The following is a 16,577-nucleotide window of genomic DNA, read 5'->3' on the forward strand; positions in this document are numbered from 1 at the left end:
GTTTGAGCCTGGAGCATGGGCGTGAGATGCAATGGCGCGTGATATGATAGTTTCTTTCGCTTTTGTAGAGTATAGGACGTGCCTTCTTGGACGAGGACTATAGGTGCAACGTGGTGGGAACGTTTTAAATTTGCTTGGAGAATCGAATCCAATGGCATCGAAGCGTGTAATATTGTGGATTGCGATGCATTTGACAAATACGAAATTGTACTGGTACGGTAAGTCAAGATCAAGATTATATTTTTTGGGCCACTTGTTGAGATGAGATTATTATTATCAATTGATTATTTAAAAAAAGAAAGAAAAAAAAAGCAACAAAGAAAAAAGACTAATTATGGTTTGTCTAAACTTTGCCGGATGTATCAAAGGATCTTTTATGGGGTTTGATTGGATAGGTACTATCAAGATTGATGGTACGAAATGATATTCTAATGGTTTGCAAAGTGTTCTTTTGACGGGAAGAGAGGACGACTGGTAATAAGTAAATCGGACTGTATTAGAGGTGATAAAGGTTGAAATAGTTATTGAGGTGTAAGTGTTCTGATAGTAGACGGTGAGAAATAACAAGGAAGGTAAAGAAAACGGCGGAGCACGGCGTATGAAAAAGGTTGAAAAAAGAGAATATTTGGAAAACTTTGAGAATAATATCTATTGAGGTTTTGATTATTTTCTAATTGCTTCTCAATTTTTTAAATTTTTATATTTATAATAGTGGGTAGAAAGAAAATATTGTTAAAAGTACGTGTTTAATTATAGAAAAATATATTTAGTATGAGAAAAATATGTTTGTTTTTATTTTGAGAATAACATATTATGTAAAAAATATATTAAAAATCAATTTATTGAATGTTAAGAGAATGAATATGTAATTGGATATTGAGAGTAAGTTTTGAGTAGTGAAATGGTAATACTTAATAATATATTTATATGTATTTTTTTTTTAAAATAAAGATATAACTCGATAAATCTTGTTACTCTTTATGAGTTATTTTTAATTTCTCTTTGTGACATGATTGTTCCACGTTATTTTCATACCATAAAATAATATTTTAAAAAATAATAAATATTTAAAATTAAACATATACAAAGATGAAATGCACAATTTCAATATATACATATTTATTTTATTTATAATATACATAGTTATCTAGTTTCCGTTTCTCACGTGAAAACAAAGCCGTAAAGACAAGTAAACAGGGGGTAATAAACAGCCTTCAACACGAATTTTCTTCAGGATTAACTGATAAGAGCACATCTGATTCATGTGTTGAGTAAATAAGGGTCTGGTGGCATGGCAGGCATCAGCGAGGCCTGATGGTGGGGATTACACCGCTAATAAGTTCACTTCCTAAGATTTCGGTGGTCCCTTGGGAATTCCTGCCAGAGTAGAGAGGCGATGAGGCATACCCTGCTGACATTCTGCCTGCAGAGGAGGCATCTGACCCTGTTGGAATCAAATCCGACTCCGGAAGCACTGAACATAAGTTCTCTAACTCTCTCACAACTTCCAACATCGTTGGTCGTTCCTTGGGATCATCCTGGCAACACTTCAGGGCCAGTGCCATAAATTTCTTGGTGCACTCAGAAGGGTATGAACCCATGCTCTGGTCTATGATGGAAAACATCAGTCCGGATTGACAAGCTCCATAAACCTGCAGTAGATGTTTTACTGGAAAGGTGTTATTATTTGATAAAAGAAGTCTCGATATGTTTATTTATCAATGATTCAGCAGAGGAGAAGATTTTCTACTTATTAGAATGTAGAGTTTTAAGCAATAATGAGTCGCATCACAGTGTTTGTAACTATGTTGTTCCATTAAGAATGTTGAGATGAATTAAGAGAAAGAATCAGACAAGGGAAAAGATGTTTCTAGGAGGCATTTTAAATTAATTCTCTGAAAATGTTACAAAACTCAATCACCAAAATCAATCCCATATTTGCAGGAAGTGATTTACCTCTCGGACAATGTTTCTCCCATGAGAGATAGGCTGCATCCCTGTCAAAAGTTCCAGAAACACTATTCCAAGGCTATAGACATCACTTTTCTCTGTCAACTTGTGAGTCAAGAAATATTCTGGATCCAGGTAGCCCTGTACAGGAAAACAAAATGGAAGTGAACTTCATTATAATATTGCAAGGAAATAATTAGCCAACAAAGCAGCATAAATATTTGACTGCAAGCAAGATCTCATGCATCAAATGATGGCTTTAATATTTCAAAAATTTATGTTCACAAAATATAATTTTATCTTTACTAAGCAGTCGAATACATAGCATTCAAACACTCCTGGATATGTATATCTTTACAAATTTATGCTAGTTTGCTTGTGGGGAATGTGATATTATCACAAAGTTCTTACTGGTGTGCCTTTCACAACTGTGGATACATGAGCTGAAGCTCCTTCAGCATCTGGCACTGGTGCAAGCCTTGAGATTCCAAAATCAGAAACTTTAGGATTAAACTTGAAGTCCAGCAATATGTTGTTTGCCTTAATATCCCGATGAATTATTGGTGGGTCAGCTTCATTATGAAGGTAGAGGATGCCTTTGGCTGAACCCAATGCAATACGCAATCGCAGAGGGAAACTCAAGGTATCTCTGTATCTATCTGTGATGTTGCACATAAAACAATGTAAAATTTTGCAGCAATATACGGCAACAGTTAAAATCACTGAACTGGAAAGGTTTTCAGCTTGAAGGTACCAGACAAATATCAAGCTGAAGTCAAACAGCATGTACAATTGGGAAAATTATCAGGAATTTTCAGAAATTAAAACAACAACAAGAAGAAGAAGATAAAGCATTATACATTTGAAAGAATCCACCTGTACAGTTTAACCAAAAGAAAAGGTATTGCTGTATTTAGCATGCAGTTTTATTCTAAAATCCACTTGTGGGGTAAAAGTTTGTATCCCATTAAATTTTCATTGCTGATCCAAATAGCATAATTCAAACCATCACACAACTATATATGCCCTTAATATGAGATAGAACATGAGAAATTTACCTGAGAGAAGATCATGGAGAGAACCATTGGGCATAAACTCATACACTAACATCTGCAAAGAAAAAAGCCAAGCATTATCTATCTATATATTTATTTTGATGCAGATATCAGGTATTTTGAGAAGGTTGCTATTTGTTGTAAATGCATCTGACTTAAGCTGAATTGGTATCTTTTAGTACAACTGCACAATAAATTCAGTATAATGTATAACTTGCATAATCAGTCAATACGATTGAAGCAGCATTAAGAGGATCTGTAGGGAATATTTGCAGCCTTGAAATGTAAAACATAATAGATTTATCCAGTTAAAAATTAGTCAACATAGTCGACAATAGTATATGAGCAAGTATGCAGCAAGATTATTCTACATTTATGAGAGGCATTGGTGATAGCTCAAGTGAAATTCCATGGGTTAGCTATTTATGCATGGGCTTTTCCCATGATTTTCTGTGACTGGTTTTCCCTTTTTTTTCCCTTTCTTGTTAAATCTTTGTTTCCCTTTGTATTCTGTTGTATTAATTTGTTATGTCATGCTCTTCCAAGAAATGGAAGGGACTGCAGTGACTGCACCTGCTCGCCTTGTTCGCTACAATATCCAACCAAAGAAACCAGGTTCCGATGATGTAACCGTGACAACAGTTCTATTTCAGTTATGAACTCTATTTGACCCTGCAAAGATCCTTGTTGGGCACGCTTTATTGCTACTACTGTTCCATTAGCCAAAATGCCTCTGTAAACCTTTCCATAGCCTCCTCGACCAACTTGAGTGGTGTCAGAGAATCCGCTTGTACCTGCTTCAAGTTCTACAAAGCTGAATTCCTTAACACTTTCAGTTCTGATTGGAACCTTAGCAACTGCAGTGGGAATAAAAAAGGAACAAGGAGGAGGATTAATTTTAGAATGATCATTGCCTTTATATATGGCAAGAGATGATAGCCACGGCAGATGAGATATTATATGTGGACTTACTTGACTGTTTTTTTAACACTTCACGCCGGGATTGAGTGCGCCTTTTGTAGAAGAGGACCATAATGGCCAAACATATTGCTACTACAGAGAATATGGCCCCTAAGATTATTCCGATTAGGGCACCTTTACTTAGTCCTGATTCCAGAGGCTGGAGTTCAACTGAAATAACAATAATCGGTAAGCAAATTTCCACTAAAGAAATGCAGAATACTTGAAAACTACTGGAGCACCTTGTCCAACACATAGAATCTACTAGACTATTAATCAGAGGATTAGCACTGGGAAGGGAAGAACAAAAGACAAAAGGATTTACTCACATGCCAAAAGTAGAGTAACAAATCAACATGCATAATGTTCATTGAAAAGGTTTCTGACTTCATTTTCCACTTTCTGTTTTGTTTTCTTTTTCTTTTCTATTCATGATTTTTCCCTAGCCCAAGTTTTTCTTGCTGAAGGGAATCTTATATTTGTATCTTTAAGATAATAATAAAAAAGATTTACATGGAGAGTACTAATGAATAGGTAAGACCCTGATAAGAGGATCCTTGTTCTTTCTATACTAATTTATATGAGAAAGTAGAAAACATGCAAAACCTCCTATAAAAGACTCCTCATTTCTTAGTTGAGATTTATAGAGAAAGGTAGGTAGCCAAAACGTTCTCCTGTTGTATGGAATGTGCTATCTTCAAATGATAAAGAACATATTGGATTTGCAATACATGATCATATTAGTACGAAGTGAATGTGTTTTTGATAGTTATGGTATCTTTATGCCTCTTGTTTTCTGTTTCTCTTCTTTTTTTTTTTTTTGGTAACAGCAAGGGAAAAACAGGTTTGATAAGATGTTTTTGTTTAAAGAAAAATGAAAAAGAAAAGGGCACATTTATGACAATTATTAACAGTCTCAGTTAGATCTCAAAAAATGAAATTAAACTGTAATTGCTAAATGAAAAAGATGCATGGTTGAAAAAGGAAAAGAACAAGGAAAGAAGGAGACAGTACCATTAGAATAAGGTCTGAGGAGTGTAAAGTTGAGCAGCTCATATGGACCAAAGGTGTCATTCGAAGGAATTGCAAAGGTAGCAATCATGTCTCTGATTCGTTGGATCTCACTATCATTGAATTTAGCAGTAGATTGAGGGAAAATTTTTAAATACAGCTGTAGCCTAGGACCCTTTTGCCATATAAATGAGTCAACAACTAGTTGATAAAGATCCAAGCCAAGACTGGCTGTTATGTACAACCTATATGGATTGGTATATGGACGAAAATCTGATATGGTAGGACTTCTTAAACGTAACCCAACTCCAAGAGGTGCAGCACAGAAGCAATATAGAGGAGATTCTGGGACATATTCAAAGTTTTCACTTAGAGGACAGGATTGAGGTGGGCAGCTGTTATTAGAGTTACTTGAGCTTCCAGGTACAAAATCATCATCTCCAGTTGTAATTCCACAGAATTGGGCTATGTTTAGTTGATTTGCTATGTTACAGACAGGATTGCCCTCAAGCCTAACAATCCAGGAAGCACTAATCAGAGATTATCAAAGTATTTGCAGTTGTTATGTTACATAAGTATAATACATACTTTTAAATATCCAGAAAACTAAAAACAAAAACAGAAACAAACACATTACATGTACTCTTTAAAACCAGGCTCACCTAATTGTAACATTTGAAGGAGGATTTATACTGCCTGAAATATTTGAAAGTGAATTGTTCTGGAAATCTCTGCAAGTAAAGCATATGCAGAGAGGATCAGGTATGTGCACATGAACTTGGCAGGTCCAGCAAGTCAGCCACCATGCTGGATATACTTAATCACAATAGCAAAAGATGTCATATATCTCTCAACAATATCCTGCTTTGCTATTTCTTCAAGAAAACTTTTCCAATAAATGCAGCTGAAAATGATGGCATTCTGCCCCAATGACTTACATGATAAGTCTTGCTGCAGCAGTAAAATTCACATTTTGCCAAACAGTAGAGGGAACATCTCCACTTAACAAATTGTTTTCTAGTGACCTGCCACACAAGGCAAGCTTCATTAAGTCAGTTTGTCGTACTATCATTCAATTTCAATAAGATATGAGTAAATTTCTCAAATATTTTTGAAAACCACAATAAAATAATCCAATCAACATTGCTGAAACAAGTTATATGAAATTCTTGTGAAGGAAATTGGAAGTAAAAACTGAAGAGTACTTCTTACAATCTCTGAAGATGAGGAAGGCCTGAAAAGTTTGAAGGGATAGATCCATTCAGCAAATTGTAGGATAGATCACTGCACATTTAAAGAACAAAAACGATGATGACTCATTTTATCATATAAATGAAAAAGAAAATTTGTAAATGGTACCAGCAACTAAAATTTGTTTGTGTGTGCATATGTCAGAGAGAGAGAGAGAGAGAGAATTGAGTTTTAGTGACTTTGTATATCAACAACCCTTACATAGTTGTGATGTTATCAGAAAGCTTATTTGTTGGTATCCCTCCAGTAAGGTGGTTATGGCTCAGATCACTGTAATATGAACAACATAAAAAATTGAGATATACTCAAATTTGGTAATCTGGGAAAACGTTGCTTAACTTGTTTAAATCATCATGCATACAAAGCAACATCAATATCAAAGGTCAAGTGTACAAATTAGCAGTATTTCAATATGACTAGCTTTATTTCAACAATAGAACAGTGGCATTGGTAAATGTATCAACACACAAGTAGACATGTTACAAAAGAAAGCAATTAGAACACTCTTAAAAATGCTCAAACACTTACAGATAACGAAGTGGTTGAATACTACTGAAATCAGGAATAGCTCCTTGCAAGTTGCAGTTCCTAAGACTTCTGTTGAGATGAATGGAATAAAATAACACAGAAATTTAGCAGTTTGGAGACATCATAAATTTAAAAAGAGGGACTGTAAAAGCCCACGCTACAACTCTAACATTTGACTAATCTTGATGTACTTTTCCCCTATCTGAAAAACATGTTTGATGGTATGCTTTGATAGGAAACCCTGAATAAACTGAAATCAATAGAGAGGGAGAGAGAAGCTGACAGTTTCACCAGCTTGGACATGTTGCTGTAAGAAGCAGGAATCTCAGTTCCACCAAAATTGTTATTATCAAGTTGGCTGCAATAAAAGGAAACAGTAGTATGAGAATTAATCATAATTCCATTCAAGGAAACCATAATTATTTCAAAAGACAGCAAAAAGATGGAAGAACTTTAGGAAAAATTGTGTTACACCAGATGATGAAGCTGTTCAATCAGCAGTCAACTAATGTTTAGTAAAATTTCACAGGTTAACTCATTTTACAAGAAAATGGTCATCAATAGAGATGCTTCATTGCATCAAAGTCATTAGTTCATTTGGATGTATCAAAGGCAAATAGGATAGATATAGCAATAGTACTTGATTTCTTCTCCCAACAAACAAAAAAAAAAATATTCTTCTTGTACTTTGTATTTACATGATATTAGTTAATTTTGAACTAAATTGCTGATATGCTTCATTCATTAGCAGCAAGATCCTAAAGAAATTGCTCAGGGACCAGCACTCAAAACGTTGATATTTTTAACACTGGTAAACGAGAAAATCTAATTGAAGTTAAAGATAAGAATACTTTTTTTAAAAAAAGTTTTTAAGAATACTTAAAAGGAAAAGCATACATACAGTATTTTCAAGCTTCGCATCTGTGAATATTCTGACGGTAGATACCCTGATAAGTTATTATTGTCCAACAGGCTGCACATCCATGGATATAAATCTCTGATGTTATTCTGTTAAAAATAACATCTGTAATGCCATTGAATTATTACTGAGCTTACAAGTGTAGAAGTTCAGGCATGGTGGAGAGCTCTGATGGAATCTGACCACTAATTGAGTTGTTGTTCATGTGACTGCAGTTAACAAAATGCATAAAAGATAAAAGATTATTAATGCAATTACTTCCTAATAAAAATGTATTTACTTTAGTATTATCTACTCACAAGTGCTTGCAGCTGACTAGATTTACAAAAGATTTGGGCAGTGTTCCTGATATCTGATTCAAATCCACCTGCAACATTAGTAAGTTAGGCAGATAACCAAGCTCGTCGGGTAAAGATCCAGAAAGCTGATTTCCACTCAAAAGCCTGCAACCACGAGTAGTCTTGTAAGCTTTCCGCAATCACTTACTTGAAAAATTGTCATATTTTTAACAAGAAATATCTTGCTCTGTTCTTACAATGTATCAAAATTAGAAGGAAAAAACTAGAAGAAAACAAAAGAGAGAGAAGCAAATCAAGAACCATTTCCCAGTGATTATGTAACCATATCTATCTCCAATCAGATGATAGATGAATTCACAGAATTACATATGAATTTACTTGCACATAATAAAATTTTTTAAGAATATTTAAGAATAGAAGACAAGGCTCATACTGTAGTATTAAACTTACAGAAGAATGCTGATGCCTCATAAAGAAAAATGCCAGCTAGTTTTCGAAAGTAGTGTTCCTCATTAGCCTAAGCCACAGTGTCATTATGTGCTTGAGTTATGATTTTTAGAAATGGTAGCGGATAAAGTCTATGGTATTCTAATCAACCATATAATTCATACCAGTCACCATCTGCCAGCACCCTCTTTTTTCTTTTTTTGGATAAAAGAAATAATTCCATTAACCAATACCAAAGCAGGGAGACCTGCAACTGCAGAACAACTCGCAAACAACTACTAAAACACAGAAACAAAAACTATCTAAGAACCAAAAAAATGCTGACTAATTTCCCAGGAGAATCTGCGATCCACTTGAAACCAGAAGCTTTACACCTAACAGAATTAACTATTAGCTGAAAAACTTTAGTATCAATCAGACAAGAATGTTGATGAAGCATGCAGTTTCTTACTCTCCAAATGTGGTTGATATAAGCATTCCCATTTGCCAATATTTGTGCATCATGCATTATAGCCTTCAACTTGTACAGGGAGAAATGAAGTTAATCTATAAATTCTACCATCCATTAACTGATTATAAATCATTATGTTTGTATCTTATCGGAAAAAAGAAATATCTGGCATCCCAAACATATAAACCTGCCTTTATACATGTTTTGACACTAGAAGCATTTTGTCTTGCTAAGCACAAAATTTCTTTCCAATCTACAGAACAAGTGAACAAGCTAGAAATTTGTCAAGCAGGTTGCAAGGAAGAAATACCATTGATAAAGTTTTTGGTAAGAAAAACATCCTTTTGTTACTTTCTGAATATGAATTACTTACAGGAATTTCAAAGATTTTATATTGCCTATCTCCTTTGGTATGCTGCCAGTAATATTGTTCCATATAAAATTCCTGCTCAAAAGGAACGAACAGAAGCAATAAGTTATTGATGATGAAGCAAGAATTTGACAATAGCTCAATGAAAGACAAGGATGAAGACTTAATATCCCCACCAAGATCAACCTAGAAGATAATTGACCTGATACCACTTACAAAAGAGTCAAATTAGATAGTTGGCCAAGTTCAGGAGCAAGTGTTCCAGAAAGATTCAAATTTAGCATCCGCCTGCATAACAGGAGAAACCAGGCAAAAATAGAAAAATATTACCCTGATATAGTTTTGAAAGATGTATCACTAAAACATACCATCCTAAGTCTCTATCATTTCTTTAATGTTAAGATTATCATCGTCAACCACCGCCAGTGAAGAATCAAACCCATGGGAATCATTTCCCACTAGTGATGTAAAGAATACTAGCTCAAAAATTAGTGCAGAAGAACAGTTCCAGAGGCCAATTAAGTCTACTGACATCACTCTCTGATTCTTCTACTGTTAAAAAGAATGGACTTTGTGGATCGATCACCTTAGCCACTTCAGGTGCATATTCATAGAAAAAAAATTATGTCTTATAACAAAAAAAAAACATGAAAGTGACAGAGTGAGGAGAAAAATGCAACATCCAAGAAATCATTCAATTTTGAGATTATTAACTCCCACAATAAAAGTTGTTGTCTTGTATCCAGGATAAACATCTTCACTCTTCAATCAAGTGCACAGTTCAACAAGGATATTGCAAAACAATCATAAGTCTGATAACGTAGACATAACATTTCAAAGACGAACTTATAAGAACCAAAGTTAGACATAAAAATAAATCAGAGTAATCAGAGAGCAATCAGTGAATAGATGAATAAGCGTACAATTCTTGAACATGGAAATAACCATCATCTTGATTCGTGGTGCAGATTACCCCGGTCCAGTTTGACTCACATGGATCACCTTTTTTCCAACGTCTGAGAGTTTTTCCTGGATCTTTGAGTTTACGCCGAATAGCATTCAGTGCATCAGCTGTAATTCAACACAAACAATCATTAAAAAATGATTAACACCACAACAAGATGAAGAACCAAATTGTCTCTAGAATTTGTCATAATTCTTTTGCTTATGAACGGAGCACAATCAAAGAATTTAAACCAAAACAAAACTAACCGTCCGATGGATAAGTAAGCTGTCCTGAAGCAAGAAGAGCAAAGCAACATGAAACAAGAACAACAACAATATTTAGTATCGCCTTTGCCATCTGTCAAACATACATGATCAACACAAAACATTCTTATGATCAGTACAACTGTAATGAAAAGAAGCTCATTAAAATCTATATGAAGAAAAAAATTCAATAAATTACTTCATAAAACAATTCAAAACGACACATACATTATATTGGTGTAATAATTTAAAAGAAAAAAAAAAGGAACAAAACAAACTTAGCACAGCAAATATAACAGCAGAATAGCAAAATAAAGTGTAAAATGCATGCCATTCTTTCTAGGAACCACAACAAGACAGTGTTAATGCATGCAAGAGCTAGCATTATTTACACATAAAAATGTTAGGGAAAAACAAAAAGAACAAACTGAGCAACATATAGATACATTAACGAGCTACAAGAATGATGAAAGTTAAACCTTGATACAATGCGAAGGCAAAGATGTAAAGCAGGTTCTAGTTCAAGAGGAGTTTGGCAGTTAGTTTATGCTGACAAGTGGGTATAAAATGAGGGAGAGAAGCATTTTTGGATGGGAACATCCTATGACTAGCGAAGGTCAGAAAGGACGATTGGCTCAGTACAAGTACAATGCTAGCTGAGAACATTCTTGTGAAATATCAGGTCAAAAAAGAGTAGGTAAAATGGCACTGTCCAAGTTGGGAATTTTAAGATTTAAATGTGGCTTTCAAGCACAAGGACTTCGTCCTTTCAAGCTTAAAAAAGCTGATAGGATAGAGAAAGGTTAATTTCTTCAAGTGCAAATCCTTTACTTCAACCCTTCCTCGTGACGCTTATACTTGATATTTTATTTTTTCCAACAAGAATGTGTATAATAAAGAAACTTTGCAATAAGTCAACTTGTTACTGCCTTGCTTTTCTTTTTTTTTTCCTGCCGTCTTTCCTTAATTTTAGGAAAGTAGAGAGCAAGTAAACGAGATAATTCATGTTTTCATGTTTTAATCATATCGTGTAAATATAAAATATTAATATTTATGTCTAAATACAGATACATTTAATAAATGTATAAGACGACATAATACGATTAATATATTTATTAGATGTATCATGTTAAATTTTATATGATACGATTAATGTAATTAAAATTTATATTATTTATAACTTGTTTACATAATTGATACAATTAATACATTTAAAACAATTAAATTAAGATATGGACAATCAAAATATAATTTTAGTATTTAAATTTATAATAAAAAATTACAAATATCACACTAAATATCAAATATAATAAAATTTAACATCAATAAATCTAATTAATCATAAAAAATATTATTATTTATATAGATTAATAAATGAAACTTAATATATAGTAAAAATTATCTACACGACACGTGAACATGACTAAATAAATAAATAATAAATGAGTCATTACACTACAAGTGAACATGACTACATAAATGGATAATAATGAATCACAAGTTATATAGATCACAATTTTAGATACATCTTAAATGAATTAAGCGAGTTTGATATGGTTAAAATATGATTTATTTATGTTTTAAACGTATCGACACGATTAATATACAAAACACGATGAACTTAAACCAAACTAGTTTAAATCCATGTGGTGCTGGTGTGGTGTTGTATACAAAATTACCATATCTAGAAAGGCGCAATTCAACACTCGAAAGTCGTAATAATCATGAGGAAAAACTGGAGTTGAAGAGATTGGCAAAGGTTATCCCTAAACGCTGAACGATCAGAGATGAATTGCCAGATATTCATAGCCAGAAGCCGGAACACAGATTCAGCCACGCATCTGTCGGTTGAAGTCGAAGAGGCAGTTCAATCCTGTCCATTTCCATCCTATTTGTGTAATCAAGAAGGGGGCGTTTACTAAAAAACAAAGGGAAAGTAGACTTTCCCATTCATTCCTTATCTGATCCTATACCAATTCCAAATGTCAAGTATCAATTCAATGGCAATAGACAACCACGTCATCATCATAAACAAAGGAATACTTCTTCGTACATATATTGTAACAATCTTTGGCGTCTTCCTACAGCCAATAAGCGTAAACTACCTTGAAGTGCTATGAACAGTTACTTGCAATTTTCAATGTCCGTTCATTCGACTACTTGGGAAGTTAAAACCCACACGTCTGTCCTGTCCCTGGGTCAGTTCTAGCTCGGAACAACCTCCAATTTTTTTCTATTACAATATACTTAAATGGGTAGAGTGAAGGTCAAACAAACTCCATTGACACAGTAAATATGCACCATATAATTAACAAAACTCTACACTTCCAAATTGAATGAGTAAATGAAGTCTACCCAAGAAAAAATTTTGTTAAGAAACACTCATCACCTAATTTCGTTGACAATTTTTACCATTAGCAAAATCAAGAGCAAACAAGTTGTTCCTTGTTTTCTTAATTTCACTCTTTTAAGGCAGTCTTAGCTATTACTGCTCCACATAATTTGATGGTAAAATTGACCATACTACCACAAAATGCATGAAAGGGTAGCTGCAGTAATACAATTTGGCTATGAGATAGCAACAGCATAATGTGCTTTTAAATTCAAATTATTCAAATGTCAACAAAAGAAATATATAAATATATATATTTATTGCCACCATTTCTTTGTTGACATTGAATAATTTGAATTTAGAAGCACAGTATCCTTGCAACCAGTTGACAAGCAACAGAACTTCATACAGCAAGAATGTCATTGAGTTGTAATCAGACACCTCAAACCAACAGTTACGCCACTTGCGTGAATCACCCTTTGAATTCATGCATTTTCAGGCTTTAAAAGATAAAAAAACCCCTGATCTATTCAGTTGGTCCAATAGTGAGTGACAGAGACTAGATAAAAATGCCCCCTGATATAATTTGTTTTGCAAATCCATAACAAATGAATCATTTAGAAACAAAAAAGTATCGGCATTCAGTGTTACAATGACAAATGTATGATTAATACTTGACTTACATACAGACACCCTCCTCTAATGTCCCAAGCTCCTCTGAAGTCTGATAATAGATGAACCAATGTGATGAAAGCACACAAACAAATCTGCCCTTGTTGAAGTAAGAACTGATTCTTTTCCTCATTGAAAATGCAATTAATACCTTGGATACCAAAACATACCCTTAATGCCTTCTGGATCAGGTTCAAAACCTAAATTCCGATAAAACTCCACAACTGCGATCAAGTATAACAAAATTATTTGAAAAAATTCAACAAGTTATATACATATACACATATGACATAATTTTGCAGCAGTAATGGAAGAGTGAATCTGTTTTAATCTTTCAGATTGGAGTTTAATTTCATGGCAAAAACTTAAATATAAAGGGCGCGATACCTTGACTATCTGCGAAAAGTGTTATATTACCAATATCCCTCTGTAGAAGAGTCCTTATCAGCTTTTCAACCATGGCCTTACCAAGGCCTTGGCCCTGCATTGCATGTATGCTATTAGAAAGCAACATTGAAGATTGCACGAAATAATTATATATGTCAGTCACACAGTTTTATTATTTTTTTAATCAGGGAGGGGAAATTCCAAATACTTAGTCCATGGATCCCACTCCAAGCATTGAAAAAGGTTTTTAATATCCCAACTACAAACTAAAAAAACATTGTTTGGATAATCAAGACCTATTCAATCTAGACTTTGCTTGATCTAAATAAATATTGCTACTTGGTTATTACTTATTCCCTAGGTCCTTCCTGACCCTAAGCAGCTGAATTCTCTAGTTTTACACGTCAAGGGCACAATCATGCCACAGTCAGATATTCCAGCAATAAGTGGATACCCTTTTTCCTCAACCAGAAAGCACAAATGCCTTATACTGATTTTAAAAGAGATCCAGTTTATTGACAAAGACTATCTATTTAAGAATGAGATTTTTGAGGATCTATCCTGATCTATTGTGTTTGTAAATATACAACTTTCTTCTCAGGAAAATAACCTTTACATACAAGATCATCATATATGCTATACTCAAGTACCTGATAGCAAGGATCAACAAGAACATCCCAGATTGTAGCATTGAATGCATGATCTGATGTAGCACGAGCCATGCCAATTAGCTTCTTTTGCTCGTCCCCTTCTGTCAAATAACTTCCCCAAGTACACTAAGATGTTTATCAATAGTTTTAGGAATAGAAAGATGGTTAATAAAAATTTACATGAATTACTGCAACTAAGTAGCAGGCATTTCAACATTAATTGCATACCTGAACTAGCCAATTTCCTAACAGAATGCAATGTGGCTACCATGTAACTATTTTTTAAAGCTGCAGCTAGTTTTGACAATGGCCTCCTCGGCCAGCCAACCTATTGAAACATGACTTTATCATTACATGTGTTAATAAATTTGACTTCTACAATAAAGGTGCAGAGTACAGCATAACTTAAAAGCAATAAGATTGCAATCAGTGTAACAGCTTACATACTCCGTCAGGCATTTTCTGGATGCATGCTAAGAAAGATCCTTACCTTATCACACAGGGCTTGAAGCTCATAGATATCCACATCTCCTCCGGAAGAGAATATTATTTGTTCAACTTCTCCATCTGGTTGAGACTTTTCAACAAGCACAAACTCTTCAGGCAATGGTTCTTCCTCTTTTTCAAGTGTGGATGGTGGTTCAATTATTTGTGTTGTGTTGTTCTTCAAAATCCTATGACAAGAAGCAAAGCAGAAGTTTTCTGCAATGAGACTAGAGAAATAAGGCAAATGTGTTGTTTCTACTGGTCCTATGGTAAAACTAAGCTACAAAATCGCTTGTAAGAAGAGGGAAAATTAACAATTGAAAAGAGAACTTGCACGCACACACAAAAGAATGGGGAACAGAATCTAGGGTGTCCAAAGAACTTAACCAGTCCCTCTTACGCTGAACAAGGCCTCATTGCCAGAATGAAATTTAGATGGGACAAAAACCCAAACTATGTTTCGGAAAAACTTTAATACTTAACAGAAAGTTCACAGAAACAGAGAGAACGGCAACAATGTAAGATTACCAATCTCAGCATACACATGCATGTGAGTGTCTATGGTCTAAATTAACAAACAAATCAAAGTACCCAGATCTAATGGACTCCCAGAAGCTAGCCTTGAGTCGACATCCCTTAAGCTTTCTGTTTGCTGCAAAAACAAAAACACGAGTTCAAATCCTAAGTATGTTATAATTCAATCTTGTCTTGCTCTTGTACAACAAAATTCTAACAAAGACTAAAAAGCCAACTCACAAGTACAACAATCCAATAATAGAAAAAGGACCACCACAACAAGGAACAAGCGGTCAACTTAATATAAATCAAACAAGCAGCTTTAAAACCCTTGGAACCAAAAGAGAAAAGAAAACCAGTCATGGGGCAGACAGTAAATACCCTTCCAAGTCCCGGGATTTATATTTGGACTGAGAGGAAAGAACAACTGATTAGATACTTGGCAATGGCAATCGTAGGAAAGAATTGGGCGTCTGCAAAAGCACAAATGAAACCCCATCAAACAAAAACAAGAACAAAAAACAAAAAATTGAAAATCATTTGAACGGGGTGCCCTTGAGTTCTTACATAGAAGACGGCGCAGCAACGTTGTGAGTAAGCATTTTCCTTTTCCGTTTATGTTTTTGGTGGTGGATAGTTCGGATACTTTCTGGTTATCCTCGCCGAGGAGTCTGCATTCTCATTGAGACGTAGACACCACGAATGCCAAATAAAAATATCAACTACTGGCCACTCGCTCTCGCAGAGCAGCCAACATTTCTTCAAATTTACCTTTTCTCCTCCTTGTTTTTCAGTTTTACACTCACGCCCCCCGCCTATCCGAATATGAATTCCCCTACAGCTGTCATGCCGAAGGCTTAAAAAGAAGTAGATGACAAATACAGGAATCTTGAAAAGATTATAAAGGTAAAAGCAGCACGCGTTATCAAGTTAGGTTTTCAGAGGGAGAGTAACATTTCATGATAAAATGGTATCACAGTGAATTCGACCAACACTTGATCCACACTAAAGTACCTCTCGAGAAAGAGGCAAGCGGGTAACCGATGAGAATAAAGATATTTTCGAATTGAATGAAGAAAAATAT

The 16,577-nt window shown here is 34.4% G+C and overlaps 2 protein-coding genes across 4 annotated transcripts; both read right to left on the reverse strand.

Annotated features, from left to right (window-relative positions):
• Positions 1 to 1,095: 1,095 nt before the first annotated feature.
• On the reverse strand, positions 1,096 to 13,005 carry LOC18602182 (putative LRR receptor-like serine/threonine-protein kinase At5g37450). 2 transcript variants are annotated; one of them, XM_018119895.2, is made up of 21 exons: positions 12,130 to 13,005; positions 10,454 to 10,544; positions 10,165 to 10,312; positions 9,458 to 9,529; positions 9,245 to 9,316; positions 7,974 to 8,117; positions 7,812 to 7,883; positions 7,657 to 7,728; positions 7,039 to 7,113; positions 6,756 to 6,824; positions 6,429 to 6,497; positions 6,189 to 6,260; positions 5,915 to 6,001; positions 5,639 to 5,707; positions 4,980 to 5,488; positions 3,978 to 4,136; positions 3,579 to 3,862; positions 3,009 to 3,060; positions 2,362 to 2,609; positions 1,957 to 2,091; positions 1,096 to 1,652 (listed from the first exon to the last, which is right to left on the reverse strand). In XM_018119895.2, exons 1-21 carry the CDS (start codon positions 12,130 to 12,132, stop codon positions 1,302 to 1,304), a joined length of 2,853 nt encoding a protein of 950 aa, XP_017975384.2. In that variant the 5' UTR covers positions 12,133 to 13,005; the 3' UTR covers positions 1,096 to 1,301. The 2 variants fall into 2 exon arrangements, with proteins under 2 accessions (XP_017975384.2, XP_088661805.1); XM_088805679.1 differs by lacking the exon at positions 12,130 to 13,005 and adding an exon at positions 10,930 to 11,085.
• A 337-nt stretch (positions 13,006 to 13,342) lies between these two features.
• On the reverse strand, positions 13,343 to 16,352 carry NSI (nuclear shuttle interacting). 2 transcript variants are annotated; one of them, XM_007033408.3, is made up of 8 exons: positions 16,061 to 16,352; positions 15,875 to 15,966; positions 15,569 to 15,629; positions 14,982 to 15,165; positions 14,720 to 14,819; positions 14,492 to 14,592; positions 13,842 to 13,935; positions 13,343 to 13,678 (listed from the first exon to the last, which is right to left on the reverse strand). In XM_007033408.3, the coding sequence occupies exons 1-8, from the start codon at positions 16,093 to 16,095 to the stop codon at positions 13,599 to 13,601; spliced, it is 747 nt and encodes a 248-aa protein (XP_007033470.3). In that variant the 5' UTR covers positions 16,096 to 16,352; the 3' UTR covers positions 13,343 to 13,598. The 2 variants fall into 2 exon arrangements, with proteins under 2 accessions (XP_007033470.3, XP_007033471.3); XM_007033409.3 differs by lacking the exon at positions 14,720 to 14,819 and having other exon boundaries at positions 14,492 to 14,617; positions 16,061 to 16,336.
• Positions 16,353 to 16,577: the final 225 nt, after the last annotated feature.

This window comes from Theobroma cacao, chromosome 4 (genome assembly GCF_053813885.1).
Source record: "Theobroma cacao isolate CCN51 chromosome 4, ASM5381388v1, whole genome shotgun sequence".
NCBI classification, from domain to species: Eukaryota; Viridiplantae; Streptophyta; class Magnoliopsida; order Malvales; family Malvaceae; genus Theobroma; species Theobroma cacao.